The 11860-nt window shown below is 37.2% G+C and overlaps 2 protein-coding genes and 1 long non-coding RNA gene across 3 annotated transcripts in view; 1 reads left to right on the forward strand and 2 right to left on the reverse strand.

The window, feature by feature from the left end:
• Positions 1-703, reverse strand: part of LOC107637251 — a gene marked incomplete in the record, with an annotated part of 1328 nt that extends 625 nt beyond the window's left edge. The window contains 1 exon segment of the mRNA XM_016340686.2: positions 1-703. Coding sequence (XP_016196172.1) covers positions 1-561 — 561 coding nt within the window.
• Positions 4626-7949, reverse strand: LOC107613509. The gene is made up of 3 exons (XM_016315546.1): positions 5746-7949; positions 5364-5661; positions 4626-5057 (listed from the first exon to the last, which is right to left on the reverse strand). Exons 1-3 carry the CDS (start codon positions 7947-7949, stop codon positions 4626-4628), a joined length of 2934 nt encoding a protein of 977 aa, XP_016171032.1.
• Positions 9072-9758, forward strand: LOC110263106. Its single transcript, XR_002348171.1, has 2 exons — positions 9072-9258; positions 9544-9758. It is a non-coding gene; the product is annotated as an uncharacterized LOC110263106 (long non-coding RNA).

Here is an 11860-nt window from a genome sequence, read left to right on the forward strand (position 1 = left end):
GCGACCCACTCCTTCAAAAACTGAGTTCGCCGCCATCTTCCGGCTGCGCGCCAAGTACTCGTGCGGTGGAACCATCTCAGAATCGCCGTCGTCGTCGTCTTCGTCGTCAAAACTATCTTTCATCTCGTGCAGCGATTCCACCGAATCCACTCGGAGTATCTTGCTCCAATCCGGCACGTTCACTGGCGCAGACGCCGCCACGTGGCGGCCCCGACGCGAAGAAACGGCGTCGTGCTGCGCGCGGTACTGGTGCACGATCCTCGAGGAGGAGGTAGCAGTCATGGCGCCATTATTTGTCCCGGCCTTGGGGTCCTCGAACGCGAGGGAGAGTCCTCCCACGTGGCGGTGGTGCGAGTGGCCCTCCCTGCGGCGGGGAGAGGCGCGTGGCTCCCAGTCGTCATGTGAGAGAGTGAGGTGGCGGTCACGATCCTCCGACGAGGACCAGATGTCCTCTTCCCGGAACTCGGAAGTTTCGGAGGCGGTGGAGACGTGGGAGTAGGTGGTTGTGGCAGCGAGGAAGCGGTCGCTTCGCGCGGTAGTGAGCTTGCGGCCTTTGGCCATGTAGCGAAGCCAATAAACCAAGCCAAGAGGGTGGATGGTGGTGGTAGTAAGTGGTTTTGGGGATGAGAGCGATGCAACCTTCTTACCTTACCCCTTCTAACCTGGCTTGGTTTTGGCATAAGCTTTCTGCTTCCTCCTGCCTCCATATTTATAGCGTTTTCTTTCTTACAATTTCATTTCAATTTGAGTTTCACCTGCATTTTGTCATATCTTAAGTAAAAAATGTGAACATAGAAAAATAATTGTAAAAAAATTTAATTAAATTTAGTTATAAAACGTCCATGAAAAGTACAAATCTCTTCTCAAAAACAAAATCCAAAAGACGCTATTTGCATTTGAGCTAATCCAGTTGCATACTCTTCTAAGTTCTAACAATTACATATATGCGATCAATTAACTCAAATTAAAGTTATTTATGCTTTGTGTTACAAGAAATTCAAAATCGAGTTGTGAAAAATAGAATCTAATTACTTTAGGTGAGTGATGAATCAGAAAATTTTGATAGAGGGGATAAAATTTATATAATGACAATAATTTTTATAATAAAAATAGTATATGTACATAAAAAATTAAATATTAAATTATCTATTAACTACTATATATTTATATATGTGTTATTTAATTTATTTTTAATGTGTATTTTATATTTCAATATATATTTTATACGGATGATTAATTTTGGTATATACTAATAGGAAAAAGCTCTACAATAATTTTTTCATCCAAACTATCCAAGTAACTTCAATCAGACGAGCCTCCACAATTCCCTTATGCGTTTGTTATACACGCGCCTCATATAACGTATATAACGCCTTCTGCTGCGTGATAAACCTTTCTCAACGTAAACCTTGTTCACTTCTCGCGTTTTCGTTCTTCTTCTTCTTCAACCTAATAAAATTCGTCGTTCTCCTCTTTTCGCATTTTTCTTCTCTGCTCGCATTCTTCATTATTGATCTATATTGAATTCAACGTAATAAGAATGGAAACAATGAATGATTCAACTTCAAATCAGTTGAATGAGGTTATTACGTTGAGACAGCTAGGAAATAATTGCTGCATGCTATCACAATAATCTTAAACACTAAACAAAGTAAAAGGAGGCTACCGAACCGAACAACATTCATCTGGTGAATCAAAATCACAAAGGCCATCGAACCGAACAATGTTCTTGTGGTGAATAAATGGTGATCAACTTTCAATCAACAAGAATAGTATTTCTCCTCCTCCTTGACAATTAAATACTAAAAATTGAATAAAAAATTATTATAAGATCAAATTTAATAATTTAAAAAAGACAAATAAATATTATTATTATATACTACTTAAAAAATTTTAAATTATAATAAAAATACTTGCCCCACAATTGGAACCATCCCTGTTTCAGGTGATACTAATTGAACAATTACTAAGTTAGCAAATTTAAATTTGTTAACGATATGTATATACAACCAAAAATGCAAAATATATTTATGTCAAAATCACCGTTCAAATATAAATATATATTATTGTTATCGGATAATACCTGAAATTATATTGAATATAGGTCTAGTCGTGAGGTCTAAACTATTTTAGACAAAGGATTCAATTTGTTGACTAAGATATTTGAAATAGATAATAATTTGACTATTACTCGACTTTTGTCATTTGTAATAGTAGAAAGTTTTTCTTGTAATATGAAGAGTTATTTCATGTTAGAGTAGTGGATGAGCGGTAATCAAATGTTTATAGAAAAATGATGTTATTTGAACTATAATTTATTAATATTTTATACTTTAATTTTTTTTTGTATTAGAATATTAATTAGATTAAAATTTTAATGACTAATTTCTTAAGTACTGCAGAAGTAAAGTGGGTGATCTTTTCAAATAAATAAGTTTCATTTTTATTTTTCAGTAAATAAAATGACTCATGTGAATAATAAGTATAATTTATATAGATCTGTTAAATATTTTTAAATCTTTTATAAAATTGAGTGTTTATTTGAATTAATTTTTGACTTATCAGATTAAAAAATACTAAAAGCCAATATCTTTATCAAATATATTAACTTTTTAATAATTCTCAATTATTATTATGGTTATGTATAAATATTTTATGTGAATAGTTACCGTAACAAAGTCGTTGATAAAATGTTATACACACTACAACAAATCCTTAAGATAGTGACGGTTTTTTTGCGGCGGTTTTGTGAATGCGCCGCGAAAAGACAAATTGCGGCACATATAGCGGCGGTTAAAGGTTGGGGCTGCAATCAGGCCGACATTTAGCGGTGGTTACAAACCGCCGCTATATTGATATCATGTTGCCATTTAGCGGCGGTTTTCTTGAAACCGCTGCTATATTGCCGGTCAGATTAACATTTCGTGGCATCTTTTTGAAAAACACCACGATATGTCCGCCGGTGACTTCTTGTTAGGCATTTTGCGGCGGTTACGTATAAACCGCCGCAAAATGCGTATTACCACATATTCCATTGTTGTCTTTAGTAATAACCATCTATGTATAATCTATTTAAGTAACGATTACTAACTGAAGATACTTATGTTTAAATCATTGTTATTTAAACTCGTAACACTTTTTCTACATTTGTTTTACGTTAAATATATTCACAAGTTACTTGTAAACTATATATGTTAACTCATGTGAACAAATTTACCAATAAGATTTTTCTTGATGATGTTATTAGCATTTAAAAACTGCATTCAATCATGGATGTAAAAGAAGAAAATACAATCAAACTCTAATATTTATGAAGTTAAAACAAAGTTCTAGAGAGCATGAATCAAATTTACTCCTTTTTGAAGTTATGGCTTACTAACCCTAAATCAAGAATAAACACGTACAACTGCGACCCAAATCATTAAACTAAGGAAATCAGCGTAACTGTTATATTAAAAGATCAAAATTTCTCTCCAACATCGTATTGACCCGGCGAAAAATACTCTGTTATGAATCTATGGGCTTCACGTTTTAGAGGATCTGATATTTCATCTCCATAGCATAGCATTTTATTCAGATCAAAACACATTTTCTTAACATGTATATCATCTTGTTTATCTTGTTGGTCTTCTAAAGTTTCTTCCTCTTCATCCGGAACCTTATTCAGATAAAACTGCATGGATCTATCGATTGCGACAGAGGATACATCATCTAAAATGTCTTCTGAATCAGACTCTTTTCCATCTAGACTGTCAGGAACTATTTCTCCGGAATATTCAGGTAAGACTGAAAATATCAACATGCACATAATAGAATGAGTATACATAGAAGAAATTGAGAACTCTGGAGTCATTAAATTCTGACTTAGGAAAAAAACCAAACTACAAGATGCTAAGACAATTTTAAAACTAAACACAGTATATTCGACAATTACCATCACCCTTGTTAGTAGTTTGGGCAATTTTCTTAAACAGAAGCTCTATAACAACTGTTGTGCTTGCAGAGGATGACGAAAAGTCCTCATTTTTTATCGATCCTGTTCCACCGTCATGTTATGTTCACTATTGTTTTCAAAACGTAACACTACTGAAATTATATTGCTTAGTACATAGCAAGATTATGAAAAATGCAACCCTAAGAAAAACAATTGTAGAAGGTTTATTGATTTAACGTAAACTAACTTTTTCGTATTAAAATCGTTGAAAGAACCAAAAAGTCTGCTTTTACTCATCTAAATTCACAATAACATAAATATTTAACTGCAAAAAAAAAAAACTACACAAGTATAAAGTTACCAAAGAAAATAACGTAGTACGCTAAGATTATTTAACTTAGTTTATGACAGAAATATCATTTTTAAATTACATTAAAATGCATCATACAATGCATTACGCGACATCATCGAAATTCTCTGAGGCATTTTCTATGAGGTCTTCTATATCTTCCTCCCTTCTCAACAGTAAATCTCCAATGTCACCTTCCGCTGACATGTTCAACCCTGGCTGTGGTGAAAAACCAACTTCAGCTTCTTCATTCTCTTCTCCCATGTCATACAAATCCCTTGGTTTCACATGAACCACAACACTCCATTCTTTAGCTACTTCATCATCCACATAATATACAAGCTAAGCCTCTGATGCCAATATGTACGGTTCATCTTCTTCACGATTACCAGTGTGTATTGGACGAGAGAAATTAACGCTGGTAAGCCCCAAATGGTCTTGTTTGATGCCTCTACTGGTAGTGGTATCAGCCCAAACACATTTGAACAATACCACTGTGAAGGAACAACTATAATTTAATTCAATTATGTTTACAATTTTTCCGTAATACGGAACACCACCAACAGCCACTCTATTATCACGCATGCTTGCATAACTTCTTGTATTAGATGATACATATACTCCACTATTTTGTGTTTTCATCTCGTTTTCCTTTGAGATAGTTCTAAACTTGTACCCGTTAACATTATACGCCCAAAAACGTCTGGCCTGAATCATGGGACCGCACGCAAGCAACTGCAGGTCTTTCGATTGAAGCGTACTTTCCATAAGAACCTGGAACCACATAATATTCATGCTTTATATTAAAATCGGTTTTCCTTTAGTACTAACTCCAGGCTAAAAAATCATTGGTCAAGTTAATATTTTGTCAACCTTATGCTTAAACCAGTGAGGAAATTCTGCATGGACGACACTATCTATCTTAACTTGCGACCTTGTCTGATGACGCAAGCTTCGCTTTGTGTTTTCCCTAAATGTACTTTATTGGAGAGAAGAAAATTAGTCTAACTAGTCACTGGGAGAAAAGAGTTATATTGGTATTTTAGAATTACATGCGTATACTTACTCAAGGAACGGAACCACGGCATCGCAGTTGACTAGCACATGACGATGAGCTTGATGTTTTTCCATTGGACTGAGGTCGAAATGCGATACAGCCCCTAATGCCTTTCCAATAGCTGGGAACATACTTTCCCCTGAATTATGACGAAGGTCAACGGGCTCATCATCAACTCGCCCTGGTCGGTTGATTCTAGTCTCAATGTTATCCAAATACCTAGAACAGAAAATCAGGATTTCCTCAGATAAATAGCCTTCTGCAATTGAGCCTTCCGGTTGTGCCCTATTACGAACATATTGCTTCAGACGTCCTAAATACCTTTTATAAAAATACAATGAAACGCTTAGTATATACATAATTAATTGAACTAGATGTACTAAAGGGATTTATCAAATAGCTAACCTTTCTATTGGATACATCCACCTATAATGTACTGGTCCACCAAGAGTAACTTCAACAACGAGATGCACGGTGAGGTGAACCATGATGGTGAAGAAGGATGGAGAAAAAATCATTTCCATCTGACACAAGGTTTGCACAACATGATTCTGAAGCTCAGCAAGCTGCATAGGGTTTATGGCTTTCCCACAAAGTTTTCGGAAAAATGACGACAAATTTGCAATCACATTGGACACCGGACTCGGAAGTGCATTCTTCACTAAAATTGGGAGTAATTGTTCCATCAGAATATGACAGTCATGACTTTTCAACCCAGATAACTTGCGTTGTCGCAAATCAACACAACGAGCAACATTGCTAGAGTAACCATCTGGAAAAATCACATTCTGCAAAGTCTTCAGGAATACATCTCTCTGTGAATTCGACATCGCAAATATTGCAGAAGGATATTTACCACCTTCTCCCGGCCATAATTCAGGCCTTATACCCATGCATTGTAAATCTCTGCGAGCTTTAACATTGTCTTTAGATTTGCCGCTATCGTTTAAGATAGTGAAGACTACATTGTCGCACACGTTTTTTTCTATATGCATCACATCGAGGTTATGACGCAACATCTGATCCTCCCAGTACGGTAGGTCAAAGAATACACTTTTCTTCTTCCAATGCGAGTCATCTTCATCCACATCCTGGCCATTGCGTCTTTTTTTGGATGTCACACTTGAACTCTTCCCAAATGAAACGTGTACATTGGACTGTTGCCTCAATACATCTGTTCCAGATAACTTCTTTGGCGGATCTCTACCTTCGACCTGCCCGTCAAATCTATTCCGGTCTAGTCTGTATTTGTGTCCCTGATTTAAAAAGCGTCGATGGCCCATGAAACACCATTTTTGACTGTCTTTCAGCCGATGTGGCTTAGCATCCAAGTTACACGTAGGACAGGCTAACCCACTGTGCGTATTCCAGCCAGATAGGTTTCCCAATCCTGGAAAGTCACTGATAGTCCACATCAGTGCCGCACACATCTTGAAAGTGTTTCCCTCTTTAGCATCATAGGTTTCAACGCCATCCCATAATTGCTTCAACTCATCTATCAAAGGCTGCAAATAAACATCTATGTCGTTACCTGGCATTTTCGGCCCAGGAATAAGCGTGGATAGGATGAAAGATGTCTGCTTCATGCAAATCCAGGGTGGTAGATTATACGAAATAAGAATCACAGGCCAGATGGAGTACTTTGTGCTCATATTCCCAAAGGGATTAAATCCATCGCTCGCCAATGCTAGACAAACATTGCGCGGATCCGCCGAAAAATTAGTATACTTTGCGTCAAACTTTTTCCAAGCTTCAGCGTCCCTTGGATGCCTAAGGAAACTATCGTTATTAGACGCCTGTGAATGCCATAACATATCACTCGATGTCTTGCTGCACATGAATAACCGCTGTAGTCGTGGTATGAGGGGAAAGTAACGAAGGGTTTTGGCTGCTATAGGTTTTCCATTTCTCTTCACTGGTACGTTGAGCCTAAGAATAGAGCCCTTTTTAGTCTTCTGCTTCCATCTTGAACACCCACATTTCTTGCACCTTGTCAGGTTTGCATCATCACCTCGGTACAGCATACAATCATTTGGACAAGCATCTATCTTGGTGTATTCAATACCCAGCTTTCTTATTGTCTTCCTGGCTTCATACATTGTATTCAGAAGTTTTGCTTGTTCGAATGCGTCCCGCAGTAAGTCAAGAATCATTGTCATTGCCTTGTCACTCACACCGCACATACACTTGATATGATAAAGCTTCACTAAAAACGATAAATTGGAGTACTTTGAGCATCCGGGATATAACTCCTGTTCTCCATCTGACAGTAGATCGTTAAAATTCCGCGCCGCGCGACTTGGACCTTCATACAAGCTCGGTAACACGTCTTCATCATCTTCTGCATGTTCGAGTGTTGTGATATCCTCACTCTCATGTTGTATCGTGAAATTGAAGGCCTCATTGACCATTTGGTGCATTGGATTCACTTGGGGTATCAGATTGTCATCTACTCGTCCCAATCTAGGACTCTCTTCAACCGGATTCTCACCATGACGCACCCAAATAGTATATCCAGGGGGAAATGGTCGTAACAACAGATGGTTGTATGCATCCTCTCTTGTTTGCATAAGTTGAAACCCACATTTAGGACATGGACACTTTATCATGCCATCAGAGGATGCATTCGCAAACGCAAAGTCTAAAAAATGATTCAGTCCTTGCCTATATTCCACACTATTCCGTGATTTTGAAATCCAGGTTTTATCAATATCTAGTTTCGTATCAAAATAAAGCGAACTAATTAATAGTGACGTAAGAAAAGATGAGAAAACAATAAGGTAAAATTTTGCATCCATCAGAATTATGACGATATAGTTTTAGCAAGCAACTTAGTTTTAGCGAATTTCAATTGATATGAGATATAAAATGGTTTGCAAAATATTAAAAACGTGTTTCCTTCGCTTACTGTCATACGGGAAATTATGGCGAATAATAGTCTCCTAAAATAGGACCACATATAGTCTTATTATTATTTTTTATGGTTTTGGCATTGTTATTATTTAAAGTTTGTCTATGTACTTTAAAGTGCACAGTGTGTAACTAATGTCTTTCGTATAATGTTAATGGCTAAAAAACTTTTATGCCTAATAACTTTATATTCTCCCAGCAAAATTATTAGTATATGAAATAAAATAATTCTCAATATTAATTCGTTTTCTAAGATATAATTTCAAATGGTTTCACATTGCGTTAAGGTTGGGACCACAACTAGAGGAGCTCAGACATCACGGGAGGAGCCACGTGACAGGGTTCCTCCGATATCATCCTTAGCTAATAAAGCTCTGGCAACCCGTATGAATGAACCGTTTCGTGCACCCCGCATCGATCATAGGAATGCATAATCGAGTACTGCTGATGACCCTCAAACTCCACCAGACAACATAGAGACTCGGCGTCGCGTGGAAGTGGCTGATCATAGATTAGGGGATGATGATTACGACCCAGAAGCGGATGAAGTTCCGTCGTTTGATGACCACATCGACGACTTGTTTGCTGCCCAGGAAGTCGAAGGTCAGCATAACAACAAGAAAGCCAAAGATACAGATTTCTGGGAAGTTACTGTTATCGGTAAACATTTTTTCCTCCCATTTTTGTAAACAGTGATCTTTATAGTCCTTTACTTCTATTTTTCTTTTATGCAATGATTAGAGAGTAATTTTGTTTCCCATACACTTCTTAGAGGACGGTGTGAGAAAAGTTTCTAAGCTGAGCATGAAGGAGGCTATAGGCCTCCCTTCCAATACGAAGATAGTACTCCAGTTTAACAGTGAGCTGCAACCGATTGGTCAGGCGGCAGGATTACTGAGTGGTTTCATAGGGAGTTTGGGTGCGGATTATTCCCGGTTCCCCATACACTTAGAAAGTTGGAAGCTGGTGAGCAAAGCAAAGAGGGATCATGCGTACGACATGCTTAAGGTAGAACTTTAAGCTTTTACAATTTAAGCAATTTTAGTTTTCGGTTTTTTTTTTTTAGGTATTTTTCATGGGTAATTTATATGGTTAGAAAAATTTTTATATTGTGTTTTTCACATCATCATTTAAACACTTCTCATTTATACGTAATTGCGACTGCTTGTACTGGATTTGAGTGTCATACTTCAACAATTTAAATTAGCCTGTAATGGTTGTGGCATGTCTTAAATATATCAATCTTATACTTGTTTGTTGGTCTTCGTTAATGACAATGTAAACTAATTGCAGCGGGTCTTTTACTATGAGGACGATGCCGGAGGAAAAATAAAGCGTGATATTTTGAAGAGAATAGGAAAGAACTGGAAGGATTCAAGGCACCACTTGTTTCATAGGTGTTACAAACAAATAAGGACTTATGAGGAAAATCTTCAACATCACCAGAAAGGAATAGACAAAAATGATTGGAAAAAGTTCGTTGACTATCGCCTAAATGAGGAAACGCAAGTAAGCCTTGGTATATTTTATTATTTCCACATAAAAACATGTGTATACATAGTAATTCCCTTATAGTTGATATTCATCATATCTTTCTCATCTGCATTTGTTTTGTTATTTGTTCATAGAAAAAGTGTAAACAGAACACTTTAAATCGGAGCAAGCAACTTTACACACATACTGGGGGCTCCAAAACCTTGGCAAGAAAAAAAGATGAAGTGGTAATAAGTCATCATTTGCATTAAGATTTTGATTAAACTTCTTGGAAAATGTTGTTGTTTACTAAATTGTGTCAATATCAACGATGTAGGAGAGAGAGCAAGGAAGGCCCGTTGGTAGAGGAGAGTTGTTTATCATGACTCATATGAAAAGAGATGGCTCGTATATCCACCCTGATGCGCGTGTTGTTAGTGTAAGTCATGTTTGAAAATTTGAAGCAATATATAGGTTACTGTATATATGGTACTACTGTTAACTTCTTCCTTTCCAATGTTGTATATTTGTAGGAAGCAATTGCAAATGTTGAGAGGCAGGATGGATCCTCTAAGCACATTTCACAGAATGACTCGCTAGCACAAGTTCTCGGAAAGGAGCACCCAGGAAGAGTTCGTGCCCTAGGTGCTGGACCATGTCCCACCCAAGTCTTTGGTAACGCTGCTGGACAACCGTCGGGTTCTGCAGAGTCTAATGAAGAGGATAAGAGGATGATTGCAGAATTGACGGCTAAGTTAGAAGAAGAGCGGGCGAAGAGACAGTCAATACATAAGGTCTTGGGATATGTAGTCCAACAGTTAGGAGGTAGTTTGCCAGCTGAAATTGCTGAAGAGCTGGCTTTTGTGGGCGGTACACCGGACTCGTCATGCGCAGGGCCATCTTCATCTGGAAATCATAACCCGCAACAAAAATCTTGAATTTCAGTTAATGATTTTGGATACCTTTTACATTTAAGTTGGTTTAGTAAGTTAGGCTTATTTTATCCAACTTGAGCTTTGTTACTTTATTTTGGATGATATTATGACAATTTCGTTATATATGTTATGTTTGCATAACTTTAATCTGGTTTGCTATGTTAATTGAGCTGTTTTACTTGGTTTAAATTTGTTTAAATTAGTTAAAAAGTAAAAAAATTAAAGTTTAATAAGCATTCTTTGTCAAAATAGTAGAAAATTTAAAAAACGTACGTTATCAAACTAATTAAATAATTTATATCTATCATTGGAACAAAATTTAGATAAAAGATGAGCAAATATTGCCATAAAACAACTTTTTTTTTAGTTTAAGTGGATAAGAAAATATAATATAAATATATTTTTAATATGTTTTTTAAGCAAGAGTCTCATATGGGTTTGCTTAAGGTTTAAGTATGATTTTGGTCCTTAAGGTAGAACGGATTTAAAATTTTTTTTGTCCCCAATTTTTTTTTTTGACATACAAAATCGTCCCTAAGATTCAACTTGATTTTAAAATCGTCCTTTGAACAATTATACCCTCACCTTATCACAATTTCGTCATCTCCTCTCTGTTTCTTCATCTTCTTCATCCCTATTCAGTGATTTCCATATTCCAGATTCAAGCCAAACCAAAAGCAGAGATTCACCCAATCAACAGAATATGACATTGCAGCAACATCAACATATTCAAAACCCATACCATCAATAGACAAACTCGATCTTATATTTTAGGCCAAATTAGAATCACTAAGCAACAAGCAATGAGAAATTGCACAGCAAATTTTACAACAAAATTTCACAACAAAGAAGAAGAAGAAGAAGAGGAAGATCGGATTTCAATTTACTAGTTCAACCACAACAGCTACAAGCAACGTCAACAGAAATTACAGATCAAGTCACAATTCAGCACAGCGAGTGGGGAGGACCAGCGGAACAGCGGCGAACGGTGAGATTCGTGGAGCAGCGACGAGGATGCGGGAAGCAGTGACGAGCGGCAAGGAGGGCGACGAGTAGAGTGGTGAGGGTCGAGGACCCGAAGCACCGTGGCAGTGGAGGACACGAATCCCTTCAGCTCGCGTATCGCTCCCCCCCTCTCTCTCTCTCTCTTCGCGGTCAGCAACAGTGGCTCAACGGTGACGATGAGTCCAGTATCACAACGC

Source organism: Arachis ipaensis, chromosome B01, assembly GCF_000816755.2.
Source record: "Arachis ipaensis cultivar K30076 chromosome B01, Araip1.1, whole genome shotgun sequence".
NCBI classification, from domain to species: domain Eukaryota; kingdom Viridiplantae; phylum Streptophyta; class Magnoliopsida; order Fabales; family Fabaceae; genus Arachis; species Arachis ipaensis.